Consider the following 17,917-nt stretch of genomic DNA (forward strand, 5'->3'; position numbering starts at 1 on the left):
AGAGCGGATCAAAAAAAAAAAAAAAAAAGGACACCGGGAGAGAAAATGTAGTTTGGAGAGGAGGATAAGAAACAACGTGAAATTAGTTTTAGTAGTTTGGGAGTACCGTTATATGGTGCTTTGAATCACTCCACGATCACATATTTTCATGAGGTTCATGAGGAAGTATGTGGACAACACATTAATGTGTGGTTCTGAAGTGATCTGGAGCACCACGTAATGTTGCTCTCGGTTTTTTTTGCAAGTAACTGGCTTTCACTAAACTCTAATGCTGTGTTTGGATGAGTTTTTGAGAATTTTTTTATGAGAGTAATGATTAGAAATAAGAGTAATAAGTGAAGAGAGATAGAGATAAAAATGAGAATAATGATTGAAGATAGGAATAATGAGTAGAAAATAATGATTAGATGTATGAGTAACGAGTGTTTTTTTTTTTTCTTCACGCAAATAGTCTTTTTTTTATTCGAACCATTAAATACACTTTAAGACGATTGAAATGACTCATGTACTGTTGTAGTGATTTTCTCATCACATCTCACCACGTGACCCTGATTGGCAGATTCCAACCAGGGCCGACTTGCGCTAACAAAAAAACACATTAAAATTTATTAGTTAAACATATTTTTAGCGGCGTTAGTTAAACACACACACACACATATATTTCATGCAAATAGTCTTTTTTTTTTTCTTTTTCCTGAACCATTAAATACACTTTAAGACGATTGAGATGACTCACTGCACTGTTGTAGTGATTTTCTCATCACATCTCACCATGTGACCCTAATTGGCAGATTTCAACCAGGGCCGATTTGCGCCAACAAAAAAACACATTAAATTTTATTAGTTAAACATATTTTTAGCGGCATTAGTTAAACATTTAAATATACAAGACACTTAGCATATTTCTCGTATATTAAAATAGATTGACAATGTTAATATAATCTTTCAAAAAAAACAATGTTAATATAATACTGCTTTCAATAAACAGAAAAATGTGACTTTTAATACCTAGATAAATATCATTATTGCACAAAACAAAATAGATATACTCCACTACTTGATAGTAGTCGACGACAAATTTTTTAAATTTGAGAGTGTTGCATAATAGGTTCAATATTACCAACACCATTAAAAATATTCTTTTGATGACTCACTATAAGCGAGAATCATTAATCTATTGATCTTTATTGGAATTTTTTTTAGGGAAAATACTCTAGTATCAAATTTATTGGATTGCCTCAATTGTGAAAAGAGCTAAAACTTAATGGGTAGTGATTTTCACACTTCATTTTTTGATACATGCACTCTACTTTTTTTTTTTATTGAAATTTTTAAGGGTAATTTTTTTACTAAAAAACAAGAAGTGGAGGTGTATTTTTATTAAAAAAATGGGGTGTGAAAATCATTTTCTAAACTTAATACATGCTCTATAATTAGAGTTTAGGGTTTTGCCAGTAATGTGTTCCGACATCACTCACAACTGATATGTCTCATGGGTTATGTTGTCTTTTGTATAATACTGTATTACTCAATTTCCATAAACGCATTAAATTAATTTCAGATGACAAAAAAAATTCTTCTTTTTTCCAAATTCCACATGATAAGAACGTACTCGAAGGCCCTATAGACTCGGCTGCTGTCCTTGCTCATGGTCAAAAAAGCATCAATGGTTCAACTTTGATCCAAGAAGAGAGAGACGAATTTAAAAATCAAATGGTTCAAATATGAGATGATTCAAAATTCAAAGGGGAACCTTTTCAGAATTTCAGGTCCACCCAGCTCCTACCCCACCTTCCAAGAGTAAACAGTGATGTGGAGCTGTTTCTCTGTGCGACCACCAAAGGTGGTATGTAGCCTAATGGTCCATGGCTTACTCGTAAGTGATTTGGGTGGTTACGAGAGGTCCAAAGTTCGAGTTATGCCACTACAAGAAAAAGTATGTTTAGTGACGAAAAAGTGGCGACAAAATTTAATTTCGTCGCTAAATGAGTATATTTGGCGACAAAAAAATAAATTCGTCACTGTTTTGATAACTTTCTTGACGAAATTATTTTGTCACCAATTATAACTATTTAGCGACGAAAAAGATATTTTTGTCACCAAAAGCTCCTATTTGGCGACGAAATAAAATTTTCGTCCCCAAAATAGTAAAAAATGAGACGAAATTATTTTTTGTCGCCAAAGATAACTATACGGTGACGGAAAAAATATTTTGTCGCCAAATGAACTAATTTGGCGACGAAAAATATTTTCGTCTTCTTTTTACGTTTTCAGTGACGAAAAATTTATCCTTTGGTGACGAAATTTATGAATTACGCTTTGTCACCAAATATATTTCAGGTATAACTCTTTGCTCAGAACTCCGATTGAGATAATTTAAATTGGGTTTGAACAATAACATAAAGAACTACGACTTTCATGTTTTATTAAAATTGCTAATTTTAATGTTTAATAGTTCAAAATATATTTTAATGTTCAATGTATGTGTTATATATTAGATATTTCAAACATATGCTGAAAAGTTTATGTGGTGTAGTTGGTTAAAGCTTGCGTGCAAAACTTAGGAGACTCGGGTTCGAAACCCCGCAGGAGCAAGAAAGTGAATTTTTTTTCACATATAAGAATGTCTTTCGCGACGAAAAATTTCATCACCGATGGGTCACCTTTGACGAGCCAAAGGGAATAATTTGTGACGAAATTTTTTGTCATCAAAAAAGCACAATAGGTGACGAAGAAAATTTCGTCACCAAGTCATTTTTCCGTGACGAAATTTTTCGTCACCAAAAGGCACTATAGGCGACGAAAAATAGATTTCGTCACCAGATAGGAATCCTCGACAACCTTTAGTCGACAATTTTTTTTTCGTCACCTATATTATTTGTGACGAAAAACATACAATTTGCGACGATTTTCATTCGTCACCCAATGCAATTTTTCTTGTAGTGTGCTAAGGACACCCTCTCAAACTTTGTCTTTCTTGTGAAGTTCAATTGTGTTCTAACTACTAGCCCTGGTGGAACGGTAATTGTTATGGCTTTTTGGTCTCTTTCGAGGTCTTGCCGTGAGTCTAGAGTCTCTATGGTCACGTTCAGAAGAGAGTTGCGATGTCCGGTCGTCCCCTCCTTATTAGATTATTAACCATCAACTCATCTAAAAACTTAAGCTATTAGAGAGATGGACAACTTTATTATTTATACCTTCAACTTTATTATTTATACCTTGTAAACTTGGTGCTAGGGTTGTATATATGTTTGTAATCACCATTGGTAATACAAAAAAAAAAAAAACCATTGTTTTCAAAAAACCATTGCTAATACACAACAGAAACATTCTTTCTACACAATTTTAGTATGATATCAAAGTTAGGTCTTGGGTGGCCTTACTTCTCGTGGGAAAGTCTCTGTCATCTCAGTCGTCCAAGTCAATCTCTCAGCTCCTGGTCTCCAGGTCTGTCACCTTCACGTGCATCCGAGCTGCACGTAAGGAGGAGTGTTAGATTTGTCCTACATCGCTCATTTAAGCTATCCAAATTTAATTAATATATTATAGAGACTATTCCACCCATTACCAATTGCTTAGGTTGAAACCCTTCAAGAAATCTAACACTCCTCCACGTACCCTTTTTTTCCTTAGCCAATAAGAAAAGAGCTACTATTTCTGTGGGCTGGCTAAAGTGAGGTTGGACAAAAAGAGTTTTGTGGTCCAATTGGTTGGGCTATCTTTTGGACATGGAAAATAACGTACGTGAACAGATTTATTGCTGGATTTCCCCCCACCACTTGGACAGAAATGCTAAAGGAACAGATGAATAATCTGTACCAGCGTGCACAAACCAGCTTTGGGCCCGTTTTAGTTTTCAAAAAAATGATCGGAGTCGTTCATTTTGTTTAAAATATCTTGTTTACGATCTTACAAAAAATAAGTTCAATCCAATATCGGTAAAAGTGTTTACAAAATATTCAATTTTGCTTTAGAATTTACGCTTGAATTCTGGGGCAAAGTTGGATGTTTTGTAGATGCCCAAACCGATACTGGATTGAGCTTATTTTTTGTAGGAACCGTAACAAAGCATTTGAAACAAAATGAGGGGCTCTGATCATTTTTTTGAAACCCAAAACAAACCCAAAAATGATTTGTATGTGCTGGTACAGATTATTTATCTGTACCAATAGCACATCTGTTGGAGAAAAGGACAATATCTGCATGTATTTACAGTACCCCCACTACCTCTTTGTCTGGAGGTGCAAAGCAATCTCAGCAAGAAATATCGAGTGTTTTTTGAGTACTGCTATATACACCGACCAAACATACCGAAACCGTACCGACCGCCGCGCGCGGCCGTCTCCGGCCACCGGACGGCCGATCCGAGCCGTCCAAAAATTTAAAAAAAAAAAACCGAGGGGCCCCGCGCGGGAATCAACGTCATCCAATGTGTGTAGGGTGCTTGATCTAAACACCCTATTTTTCGTGTATACATATATACACGAAAAATAGGGTGTTTAGATATATACACGAAAAATAGGGTGTTTAGATCAAGCACCCTACACACATTGGATGACGTTGATTCCCGCGTGGGGCCCCTCGGTTTTTTTTTTTTAAATTTTTGGACAGCTCGGATCGGCCGTCCGGTGGCCGGAGATGGCCGCGCGCGGCGGTCGGTACGGTTTCGGTACAAAAATGGTCGGTACACATAGGATTTTCGGTGTTTTTCTATTTTTAGGTGATTGGTTGTATAAAAAATAAAAAATATTGAATATCGAGTGTTTTATTTATTTTTAGGTGTTAGGTTGTATAAAAAATAAAAAAAATATTTTTTATTAATTGGATGAAAGTGATTTACTCTTAAATCTTCCGTAAGTTATTTTTCGAAATAAACCTGCTTTCTTCTACTGCAGTTCTAACTACTCAATTTTCTCAATCTTCAGTCCGTATGCATGTTCAATGCCCTTATTCTCAGATCTGTCTCTTTGAATTCCATTGTTTAAGCCCCCTCTCTCTCTACACTATATTTTGTCGATTTGTGAAAATATTTTTCATGTGTCAACCAAACACCGAAAAATAAAAATTTGAACTTTGTTTTCTGTAAAAACATTTTACGTGAATTTTGCATCGAAACAAACGGAGCCGTAATCAAATCGAACTCTCTATTTTGCGTTAGGTACTTACTAGGTTAGTGTTTGTTTGGTATCAAGAAAAAGTGTTATTGTTTGTTTGGCATCATTTTTGAGTGGAAAAAAACCCGAATAAAGTTTAGCTTTATGTTACATAATGAGATATTGCCCTTTTTTTTTTTTTGAAACGGAATGATATTGCTCTTTGGGTGGTGGTGGTGGGGTTTTTTTTTTTTTTACTTTTATTTCAAATATTTACCGCATTACTAAGGGGATCGAAGCTTAATTTCTTCCTTTATAAGTACCCGTGTGTAGATGAATCATGAAAGTCAATATTGGTTTATTGGAGTGTGATCTCTTAATCCAGAACCCACAAATTCTTGGACAATATTTGCTCAGCTTGCAACGTGACCGGCTCGATCAACTCGTTTACAACACTGGATCGATGGTGCAACCGGTGGAGAGAGATCGAGGTGTTGCATTAATAGACCACGGTAGTTGATGGTGGTTCGCGTGAGTTATAGGTGCAGTAGGTGGTGGTTTCTGTGGTGCCAAGTAGTTGCTGCAAGGGGAGTTACGGGACATGAGGTGGCGTTGATGTGGTTTTGAGAGAAAGAGCTCAATTAGTGGTTGCATGGCCTTGGAATAAAAGGCTAATTACTAGGTTCCCTAATCCTAGAGCATTCATTTGGCATATGCCCAATGAACGTATAAGGCTGTATACTATTATTGGGGAGAAGTATACATGTGCAAATTGGATATCACGTGGCGATACCCAGCGAGTATTCGAGCCTTCTAAATGTATTTTGGACGGTTTAGATTCGAACACATTCTCTATCCCTCAGTCAATATACTATCATTGGGGAGAAGTTTTCAGGTGCAAATTGGGTACCACGTGGCGATACCCAGCGAGTATCCGAGCCGTCTAAATGTGTTTTGGGTGGCTCAGATTCGAACACTCTCTCTACCCCTCAGCCGACCACTCTCTATCCTCTTTCTCTCTCTCTAAAATCCTGGTTGTCCAAACGTATGTTGGACGGTTCGAATGCGCGCTCGATTACCACGTGGACTATACCCTATTTGAATAAGGGCACCGACTATTCATATCATACTGTTTTGAGGATTAATTTTTTTTGTTTCAAAATTTGTTCCGATATAATTTGATAATTCTAACCTATTTTCTTCATGACTATTTAGAAAAAAACAAAAAACTGTTTACTTTAGTTGCACTTTTATCAAGTATCAAATGGCTTCGAAGTCCAAAGTTTCAAGAAATTATATGTATGTCTCAACCAAATATAATAATTTTCATAATTATTCACAATCAATATAATAAAATTTTAAGTAATTCAAAATGATTATAATTCTTTTTTAGTTTGTTATTTGGATACATCTTAGATTGAAGAAGAATAAGAAATAAAGAAGAAAATGGTGGAATATGTTTGGCTTGACATGAATTTAGTGGTGAGACAATAATTGTGAACATGTGATATTTGGAGACTAATAGGAGTACTTGATATATAGAGTGTATATAGTGGGCTGAGAGAGATCAACATTTACATAAGAGGTTAATTACTTATATATGCATAAAAGCAAAAAAAAATAAAAAAAAATAGAATGGGCCCGGGACTCCACTGGACCTTAATTGCCTCCGACACTCGAAGCAGCTAGAATATAATCTGGAGTGTTTCATTAAAATTTCAAATTCAAGAAGTACTTCTAATAATGTCGCATACGAATTATCATGATGATATTTTGTAGGAATCAAATAGTAGTACTTTATTGTCAGGATAAGAGAAGCTCAATAGTTTAGTTCGTAGGCAGTGAATAAAAACTCATAGTACCAGAAACATGATGCAACCAACAGGCCGGTGGTGTAGGGTCACTACCCCGTCAATTAACAGAAATGATTCGTGCACATACTATTGTGCAAAAAACTCATAGTACCAGAAACATGATGCAACCAACAGGCCGATGGTGTAGGGTCACTACCCCGTCAATTAACAGAAATGATTCGTGCACAGATTGCTGTGCACAGAAGTCTGTGCACGTAGCACAGCTCGTCAATTAATACTTCCTCCGTTGCTAAAAGAGAGTCTATTACGAGAAGACGTGAGATTGAAAAACTATGTACAAAAGTATTTTTATTTTTTGATTTGAAAATTGCGCGTTTTCTTAATAGTAAGTTGGTAAATTACACAACTTAAATATTTTCTTAACGGAGGACAATAACTACTGTAGGCGATCGAGTGTGCTCTTAAGCAAAGTTTTGACCCTTAATACCAATTAACATCGTCAATTTTAGACCATTTCTGATAATGTGAAAACTTCTGCAAAAGCTGATGCGAGTTGCGAGTCGGCTAGTCTGCAAATTGAGAAATATATTTTCCAAGAAAGTGGACAAAATATGCAATGTCTATACTTCTGTGAGATAACTCTTGGTATTTTTTGTAGCATTTCTTAGGCTTTGTTTGGACGTAAAATGTTTTTTTTTGAAATGTTTTATCCATTTTCTGTTGTTTGGTAAGATAAATCCTGTGTAAAATATTTTCCAAAATAAATTGTTTTTCATCAAATAGAAAAAATAAGTTACTTCTAAACTTACTTACCAAAAAAAAGAAAAGAAAAGTTACTTCTAACTTTCCGTAAGTCATTTCCCTAGGAATTCGCGTACGATTGCTTTAGTGATTAGCAACCTCCGATCTAGAGGCTGGAGAGAGAGAGAGAGAGTTATTACACATATATATGGGCACATATTATGTATGCACTCTAATTACTGTAGCCAAGCTGATGAATTTTGGTAAGATTGTGAGGATTCGACGACAATATTCTGTTTGCTATTGAATTTTTTTTCAAATGGCAACTAAAAGCTGTAAAATAAAAAAATCAAATTTTATTTTTAAGTAAAACCATTTGACACAAAGAATGATTTCCGGTGTAAAATGTTTTACATTGAAACAAACGGAGCTAACCATGGAGTGTGTAAATATATTTGAAGGTAGCTGGATTGCAGTAGTGTTGGACAAGCCCATTACGAGAATGTCCAAATCATGTTCAAAAGAAAAAAGAGAAAATGCCCAAATCTAAAGTCAACGTACTAGGCCAAATTCGGCCCACAATAGACACAGCTCGTTGACAAACTATTTAGCCGGCCCAATAGCTGGTTTTTAGAAGGCCCAATAACAGATGAGATGGACCAACTAGTACAACGTTAAGACAACCAAACTAGAAGTCGGGCACACATATGATGTGTGTGCAAGTTGAATTTGAACAAAATATGCTCAAATGCTTTCCACATATTGTTTGATCAAATTTTCACAAATTTTGTCAAAGTTTAAATTACACACGCATCACGTGTACCCCAACCTCTAGTCAAAGTTAAAAAAGAACAGTTTTGCCGAACCTACTTACTTTTTCTAAATCCCGATAGTACATGTTTGAAAGAGTTTTTGTTACTATGTTATTGATTGCATTTAGTTTTATTTTCAAGAAAAATAAAGTATATATTTTACATTTTCTAAAAAGTGTAGAATATAATAAATAAAAAGATGAAAAAAGAGAAAATTCTATGAGAGAGAGAGAGAGAGAGTGTGTGTGTGTTAAGGAGAGAACTTCATTTTATTTTAGGTAATTACATTCTTAATTTATTTGTGTACTAGAGTTTGTCTGTGCCGAGAGAGAGAGAGAGAGAGAGAGAGAGAGAGAGAGAGAGAGAGAGAGAGAGAGAGAGAGAGAGAGAGAGAGAGTGTGTGTGTGTGTTAAGGAGAGAACTTCATTTTATTTTAGGTAATTACATTCTTAATTTATTTGTGTACTAGAGTTTGTCCGTGCCGAGAGAGAGAGAGAGAGAGAGAGAGAGAGAGAGAGAGAGAGAGAGAGAGAGAGAGGGAGAGAGAGAGAGAGAGAGAGAGAGAGAGAGAGAGAGAGAGAGAGAGAGAGAGAGAGAGAGAGAGAGAGAGTGTGTGTGTGTGTGTGTGTGTTAAGGAGAGAACTTCATTTTATTTTAGGTAATTACATTCTTAATTTATTTGTGTACTAGAGTTTGCCCGGGCCTAAAGGCACGACACAACGCGTTTTGAACGCAACTAAAATGAATTGTGAAACTATTGACCACCCCCGCCAATGAAACTAATTTATACGGGAAGATTTTTTCTTAAATTAGGATTAAACAGATTTTTTTCTTGCCTTTGTTTAGTTTAAAAACACACACACACACACACACACACACACCAAAAAAATTGAAATTGATCAACCGATAAACAAAAATATTTCTTACCCTTTTGTTTAATTTACAATCTGCCTTGCAATAATTTTATACATGAAATTTTATTACTTTCTATCTTTCTATAACAAAAAAGAGTTGGAATAGGAAAAGTTAGAAAAGATTTCACTTTGCTTCACAGAGAGAGAGAGAGAGAGAGAGAGAGAGAGAGAGAGTGTGCGCTAAGGTTTCAAAAATTACTTCCTTTTCAAAGCCCGGCTCTTTTTTTTTTTTTTACAATGAAATTTTAATGCTTTCTATCTTTCCATAACAAAAGAGAGTTGTAATAGCAAATGTTAGAGAATATTAAAAATAGGATTTTCCAGCCCTAAGACTATTCCCAGCCCTTCGATTTATGTGGGGATAGATTTGGACCCTTGATTTATGTACGTAGGATTCAAATACTGAGCTCTGTTATTATGTAGATTATGCTAAATAAGTAAGATTACCGAAATGGGCGATGATTTTCATTGCAATTGTCCTCGTTTATTCCCTTAAATTTTTTTGAACATTTTATTAAAGATCTTGACAATGGTACATCAAGATAGGGGTGAGGGGAAGGAAAAGGGGAATCAAACAAAGGTTGGATAAATAGCCAAACAGAAAAAAACCCATAACACCTATAAGCCTAAAATACCTAGATTAATACAGGGCCTAAAGAGCCCAGATAGGCAGATAGTATAATGCAGAGCTCATGAAAACATCAGAGGGCGGTGTCCAAATACAACATTAACAGCACACAAAACAAGATTAGGTCACATAAGTAGGCTACGCCACGTCGCCACCCAAAAAAACCCCGAAACCTAATCTACTCATCTGTGAGACTTCAAGCTTCACCGTCCAACCACCGCCAACCACCAAATTCAGATGGCCAAAACAAGCCACACTGTCGGAACGCCACCAAATTAAGGTTGCAATTTGTGGATCTCAGTCCCACGGGTCATCCAGTGCTTAAATCGTTCACGTTTACAGGTGGGTTCTCAAGTGGCCCGCACATGGAATCTGAATTTGTGAGGTTCCTATGGAGAAAAAATCAGCAACTAGACTTGTGATTCTGTTTGGGTGTGTATTTGTGCTTTTAGAATTATTGAAAAATTAGACACTGTGCGCTTTAGAGACCCAAAAACCTGAATAAAATAGTAAGATGAATGATAGAGTACTTAAAAAGATTGAGCTAATTTTTAAGAAAAGTTATTGAAAAAATATTTTAAATTTAATAAACATCTCAAATTGTTTTTTAAGAATTCGGCTTGTTCCGCTTTCTCAAATAAGTACAAGAATTCGGTCCCTTCTGTTTTATCAAATAAGTACTTAAAAAATAAGAACTTATTTTCATGCTTAAAAATAATAAACTTATAAATAAGTCTACTATTTTTAAACTTGAAAATTACAAATAAGTATTTATCCAATCCGGAATGCTTCACATTGCAGAGAAATTTTTCAGTGTCGGGTGGGCACGGTGCCATGTGGTGCCGAGCACCATCTTGGCTGTCCAAACGTGTTTTGGATGACCCATATCTGTTTGGGTAATTTTTAAGTATAAAATTACTTAAACGTCTTCTCAAGCCCAAATAGATCTGAGCAGTCTAAAACACGTTTGGACAGTCGAAATGCGTTCGGCACCACATGGCACTGTGCCCGCTCGGCATTGAAAAATTTCTCCACATGGCAGTCTACTGTAAACAAATTTTCTGTGTCTATAACACCTCTGATTTACCCACAAAGCGTGCCTTCACATTTCTCTCCCTTTCATTCTAGAGAGTGCGGTGCTGGCAAGCACCACAGCCACCCACTTCCGCTTTACCTTCACATTTCTCACCCTTTCTACTGCCTCTCTCTTTTTCTCTCTCTCATACCGTCTAATTGTCCCTTTTGTAGGTCTTGTTGGGAAATTATTTCCCCACAAGGCGTGTATTTTCTTTCACATTCTCGGCCGTTCTTCTTATTTGTTCACCGATCAGTAAATTAAATTCCAGAGTCTTGCTGTACTTTAGTAGTACTTAAGTAGTCAGAAGCTGCTCCAAAATCACCCACCTAAACTAGTCCAGACCCTCGGTCCCACGGGTCATCCATTGCATCGCCGCTCCCCACCCCCCCTCTCCTCGAAATAAATTGAACAGTTTAACTTCTTCTTGGATCCGCACCTCCAGAGCTAGAATTTTCTGACCCATGAAAGATTACTCTTCTGTCCATCAATTAAGAGAGAGAGAGAGAGAGAGAGAGAGAGAGAGAGAGAGAGAGTTGGCAGATATGAGAGAGAGTATGCAGAGATATATGTGGCACGAAGCAGGGATCTACAGGCATTTTAGGGAGACCATCTGTCTTCCTCTTTTAACGGCCAAGAGGTCCTCTCAACGATCCTCTCTCCTCCTCTTCTTCCTCCTCCTCTTCTTTCTGGGCGCGTTCGTTGCCACGCGCTTACTCGACTCCACCCTCACTGTAAGTTCCAATCTCATTCCTTCCCGAAACACTTCACCTCGCATTAATTATCGTATCTTAGTAGGTCCATTTGCCCTTTGTTCTTCTCCCTGTATTTTTCTTTAAGAGTAGGCGTACGAATTAATCTCGCCCAAAAAGTTTTCTTTAGTGTAGGCGTACGTATTAATCTCGCCTCAAAAAGTCTACGAACACACAACTGTGTTCGGAATCGTTCGTGTATGCGAGCCCACATGCTTCGGACGGTGCTCTTAAATAATCACGACTGGAGAGACGTTTTGTGGTCAATTAAAACGACGTCCCGTCGTTGAAACGTCGGTAGCCGCGCCGCCTTCCGACACGGGTTCCTTACTTACTTTTATGTTGCTAACGTGCGCCTGGAGAGTCGATCCAGAGGTGCTAGAGGTACAGAAAAAGTTGTACAAACAGTTTGCACAAATTCATTTTGGACTCCATTCGGATTCTATAGAGATGTTTGGAGCTGTTCATTTTGTTTAAAATTTGTTTTTTAGGAATTGAGATGATTTGTTTCAGGGACGCTAAAAAACAAATTTTGAACAAAATGAACGGTTCCGATCATCTTTGTGGGACCTGAATTGGGTCCAAAATAAATCTGTGCAAAGCTGTTTGTACAGCTTTTGCTGTACTCATATCATTTCTGGAGTCGATTACCCTTTTCCTACGATTGCCCTGACAGAGGAGAAATTATTCCCTGCTTCTAAGCCGGGAACAGTATGCTTCAGGGGCATCGCAGCAGGCATTTGCGTCGAATCAAATAAGCAAATGCGGTTGGAAATATCGCTTCCGGAAGTACTGAATAATGTTTCCTCTTATTCGGACAGTGCATATGCTTGTGGGCCGAATTAAAGTCCTTCAATAATGGTCTTTTAAACTCGTATGTAGCGACTTCGGGTTGGTGCTGTGCACTACACAGTACTGTATTGCTCACCTCTGAGCCGTCCGAACGGTGCATCCGACAGCTCAGATCTCATCTCGACAACCAACGATCGAGAGACGTTCATTGTTGAGATGAGATCCGAGCTGCACGCACCAGTGCACAACACCATCCCCAATTTCAGAATAAACTACACCCGCCTTTCAGAGCCGTTCAATTTGCGAATAAACTATATCCCCCTTCCAGAGGGATCGGGGGCATTTCGGCTATCCAAAAATGTTTTCAATTGTTTGATTTTGTTAAAATACTTTTTTTTGAGAAGAGTATTTTTTAAGATTCTGAACAATTAATTGCTGAAATGGACGGCTAAAATGCTGCAATATGCCAATATATGCCAGTTGTGCACCTCTACACTATAGGATGCTAGGATCCCTCTCGGAGCCGGGAAATGTTTGAATGAGTGTCGAACCATAAATCCTTCTCCAACCACATACGATACAGACTATGACCAGGAGTTTTTAAAGTCACAGTGCAGTGTGTGGGAAGTGCTTGTATGTTTGTGTGCATTTGTCTGTGGCACTCACTTTTTAAATGAACATGAACATTTGCATTCCAGTATCGGCCTTAATTTCATAATTCTAACCGTTCATATTTTAGATCTTATTGATATGTTCTCGTCGTCACCAAAAATTAGTTTAATCGAACATGTGTAAGTACATGATTGATCCAAATACATTTAGATGCAAAAATTGGGGTTTTTTCGGCCCGATTAGGAGGGTGCAAAACACAATTTACGGATCAATATTTTTCAGTCATGTACTTAAAATGATTTTTGAGAAAGACAAGCATCTTGACAAGATCCAAAATACGAACAACTCGGATTATGAAAATACTGGAGTAAGGCCAATATTGAGATGCGAAGGGATGAGCTACACCCCTGCAGTATCAAAACCCAATGGCGGAGATACTGTCAGTATCTGACTTCTGTCGCTTACATTGGGTATTGTTTTGGTGTTTGTTTATTGCATGCAGTCTATTGCTGGGAATCCCACACCGAATACAATCCTAACCACCACAACCACCCATGTGTACCCATCCGAAATCCCCAAAAAGCCCCTGCCAAAAATCCAAATACCACTCAACTGCACATCCGGTAACCTCACCCGAACTTGCCCGGCGAACTATTACCCAAAGGACTTCTTCCACTCCCAAGATGACCGGGACCGTCCCCCACCTGCCACGTGTCCGGATTACTTCCGTTGGATCCACGAGGATCTACGGCCGTGGAAGAAGATGGGGATCACGAGGGACATGGTGCAGAGGGCCCGAAAGACGGCCAACTTCAGGCTGGTGATAGTCGACGGAAGGGCTTACGTGGAGAGATATGTGAGGGCCTTCCAAACCAGGGATGTTTTTACGGTGTGGGGAATCTTACAGTTGTTACGGAGGTACCCTGGGAAATTACCTGATTTGGACTTGATGTTTGATTGCGTGGATTGGCCGGTCGTCAAAGCGGTGGATTACAGTGGGCCCAATGCGATGGCCCCACCTCCGTTGTTCCGGTATTGCGGAGATGATGCCACGTTGGACATTGTTTTTCCCGATTGGTCGTTTTGGGGATGGTAAGCGAAAGTTAACTAATGTAGAAAAATTAATTTTTTCAGGCATTTGGCACTTTGCACTTCTAGAAAAATTAGAAGTCACTGATTTTTTTTTTTGGATCTATATCACCACATAATTCGACTTTAATAATGGTTTTGTTTTCTGAAGATGTGATAGTCAGGGCGAAGTCAAGATTTTTAAAAACGAATATGCAAGTTATTCTTTCATTTGCTAATCTAAAGGATTAATTGAATTAGGAGGTCAATTATAAGGTGGATTATGTGCGGAGTAATTTCGCTTTACAAGTGGTCCCAAATACTTATATTTTTCAAAAAATGCATGATAGATAGCCTCATTTATAATACTATGAACTCTTGAATAGAGAAAAGAAAAGAATGCTTATAGTTTTTATGAATTTAGAATTTTTTTTGGTGGGGTCAAAATAGCAAAATTTGGCTACAAACTGCCAAATGTCCATGTGAGAAATCAAAATTAGTGGGGTCCTTTATCTTACTTCAGAATGGGAGAGCCTGAGTGGGTGCTTGTGCCAAAAAAACAGGCATCATCCCAAGCCCAAAAATATGATGTGAACCGTTCACTATGTTCGGTTCACTATGTAGAACTTGATGCTTAAAACAATCTTTCAGCAAATGAAGTCGATCGGAGATTAGTAAATCAGTGAACAAAGCACATTTTTCACACTATTTTTAATTGCCCAAAAATGTAGTTCATTCACTGAGTTATCAATATCCAACTGACTTGATTTTTTACGAGTTTGTTCTACGCGTCAAGCTCTACATAGAAGATAGAATGGTTCAAATCACATTTTTGGGCTCAGGATGATTCTTGTTTTTTGGACACAGACACCGTACTGTAATTGGGTCCGGTTCTAAATTCACACCTGTGATATATTTTTATGAGTTAGATATCTTGGATGTGTGGTATTCAATGGAGGGAATATTTTAATAATATAAGTATTTCTTGTAGGGCAGAGATAAATATAAAGCCATGGGAGGGATTGTTAGAGGAACTAAAAGAAGGGAACAAGAGGAAGAGATGGATGGATAGGGAGGCTTATGCATACTGGAAGGGCAACCCGGTGGTTGCTGCAACTAGAGTGGATCTCCTCAAATGTAATGTCTCTGACAAACAGGACTGGGGTGCTCGCTTGTACAATCAGGTATTCAAAATTTCTTCATGCGTGAGCATGTAAAGTACATATCTATATGCATAAAGATATGGTCAATTGTATGTAATTAACGGCCTTTTGTTTTATGAAAATGACTAAAGTAGCAACGTTTAACAAAGCATTACTCTTAGAAGTTACAATGGCTTTTAGTAGTATATTGTTGTACTGCTTACAATGTTCTAATGTTCAAGATCTATCCTTTGGGTCCAAAGTGGCTGCCTTGGAGGGATTTTCCTTCATATCAAAACCAAATGGTTTCTTCAGGGCTTCTGAACTGGGCAGTGGTGTAATAGATTCATGATGGCATAGCTAAGTAACTTTCTTGGCGAGTTGATCTTCATTCTTTTATTTCGTTTCAAAGCGACATGTGATTTGTTCTAAAAACTATAAAACTGTCTTGCAATGTGGATAATTTGAGAATCAAGTATGAATGGGAGCTAAGTTGTTAATTGACAATGTCGTAACCAATCTCTGAAGCAGATTGTGATCAGTAATTTACTCTTGGATTTCTATACTTTCCTCTCTTCCTCTCCCACCCCTTCGAAATATTTATGCACCAAAAGTGAACAGTAAGGACTGATAAAAGCTGTGCTGCTAAGCCTGCTATGATCAAATTTTTTGTGTGGATAAACTGTGCTGCTATGATCATGAAAGCTGTTGTTTTTAACGGTGAAAGCTCAGACCTCAAGTCGTAATACAAGGGTGTTGGCTTTAAGACATGGAGGAAAAGATTTGAGAGTTCATGCGTCCAGTTAACTTCAGGTGTTTGGAGCCTTGGATAGTCTTGTCTGGTTATTGCAAGTTACATACCATGAATGCAAAAACTGCAAATCGAGTCCCTTTGAAACACCATATATGCGCCAAGGCTAATATGCTTTTACATTGTTGTTATGATTCCATTTGCTTATTCTAAATCGAACTAGAAATTGTGGAAGCAAGTTAGCAACTATATATCAAAATTTGGAACTTTTGTAGGATTGGATTAAAGAAACACGGGAAGGGTACAAGCAATCAGACTTGGCCAGCCAGTGTATGCACAGGTAAAAGAATTAAAATTTTAGTATCCCTCTTTCTGTTATTTCCCTTGAAGGCAAGTGATTTTACGAAATGTATTGTTACATCTCTTTTACAGTGAGATATTCACTTGCACACTTAATTTCGTGTCTTTTGATAAATATTCTACTTGCCAACACATTTTATTTCTTTGTTGATCTCGTGCTATTTTAACAGGTATAAGATATACATTGAAGGATCCGCATGGTCAGTGAGTGAAAAATACATTCTTGCATGTAATTCTCTTACCTTACTGGTGAAGCCACATTACTATGATTTCTTCACAAGAAGTTTGATGCCTGTGCACCACTATTGGCCCATAAGAGAGGACGACAAGTGCAGATCTATTAAGTTCGCAGTTGAATGGGGCAACAGCCACAAGCAAAAGGTACATTCTTTTCTTACTTTGGTCTTCTCTTCATAAGCAATAAGTAAACTTGCGCCATACCTACTGTTCCATTTTGGTCATTTTGTCCAAAGCTTCATTTGATTTGAATGTCAGATTTAAGAAATTTGGCCCAAAAGGACAGGGGTTTTCATAGTGTAATCAGTTTTACCGTTCGTGATTTTCATTGCGGAGGTCCATTTATCTTCAATCAGAAAAAAATTCTTATTCCTTTACTGGCCCCCTCCCTCTTGGAAATGAAATCCTAGTTCCATCCTTGCAGGCACAAGAAATTGGGAAGGCAGCAAGTGACTTCATTCAAGAGGATTTGAAGATGGATTATGTGTATGACTACATGTTTCATCTCTTGAGTGAATATGCCAAACTCATGAGATACCAGCCCACCATCCCTAAAAGAGCAATTGAAATCTGTTCGGAGAAATTGGCGTGTCCCGCGATAAGATCACAGAAGAAGTTTATGATGGAATCGATGGTGAAGGGTCCAACAGACGTGAGACCATGCAACATGCCTCCTCCATATGATGCTCTTGCTCTTCATACGCTTCTCAAAAGGAAAGCAAATTCAATTAGCCAAGTAGAGTTGTGGGAGAAGAGATACTGGGAGAATCAAACTAAACATAATTAGTCATGTTCCTTGGTATATTCATCATTCAGTATGAATTCACTCATGTGTACTTTATGCCTCAATTTCTACATATGCATAATTATATCAAAAGGAGATTTTACATGTCTCTGTGGTCAGTCCTTTGAGATTTAGTGATTTTCTTTTTAAGCGGTGAACAGAAAAATGCTATTCTTATTATTTCTCACCAAATCGGTCACTCCTAACGGGCTGTAATTGGTTTTACATACTTATGTGCCCTGTACATTTATCATTACACCTAACAGGTTGTAATTGGTTGAGTTCAATTTTTGCTCACTTCTGCTTCTTTTTTTGTTTCGTTTTGTTTTGTTAAGTTCTTCT

The 17,917-nt window shown here is 37.5% G+C and overlaps 1 protein-coding gene across 1 annotated transcript; it reads left to right on the forward strand.

Annotated features, from left to right (window-relative positions):
* The first annotated feature begins 11,087 nt into the window (after nt 1-11,087).
* On the forward strand, nt 11,088-17,680 carry LOC131319587 (uncharacterized). Its single transcript, XM_058349932.1, has 6 exons — nt 11,088-11,811; nt 13,736-14,325; nt 15,293-15,485; nt 16,470-16,534; nt 16,725-16,935; nt 17,216-17,680. Exons 1-6 carry the CDS (start codon nt 11,542-11,544, stop codon nt 17,576-17,578), a joined length of 1,692 nt encoding a protein of 563 aa, XP_058205915.1. The 5' UTR covers nt 11,088-11,541; the 3' UTR covers nt 17,579-17,680.
* Nucleotides 17,681-17,917: the final 237 nt, after the last annotated feature.

This window comes from Rhododendron vialii, chromosome 3a (genome assembly GCF_030253575.1).
Source record: "Rhododendron vialii isolate Sample 1 chromosome 3a, ASM3025357v1".
NCBI classification, from domain to species: Eukaryota; Viridiplantae; Streptophyta; class Magnoliopsida; order Ericales; family Ericaceae; genus Rhododendron; species Rhododendron vialii.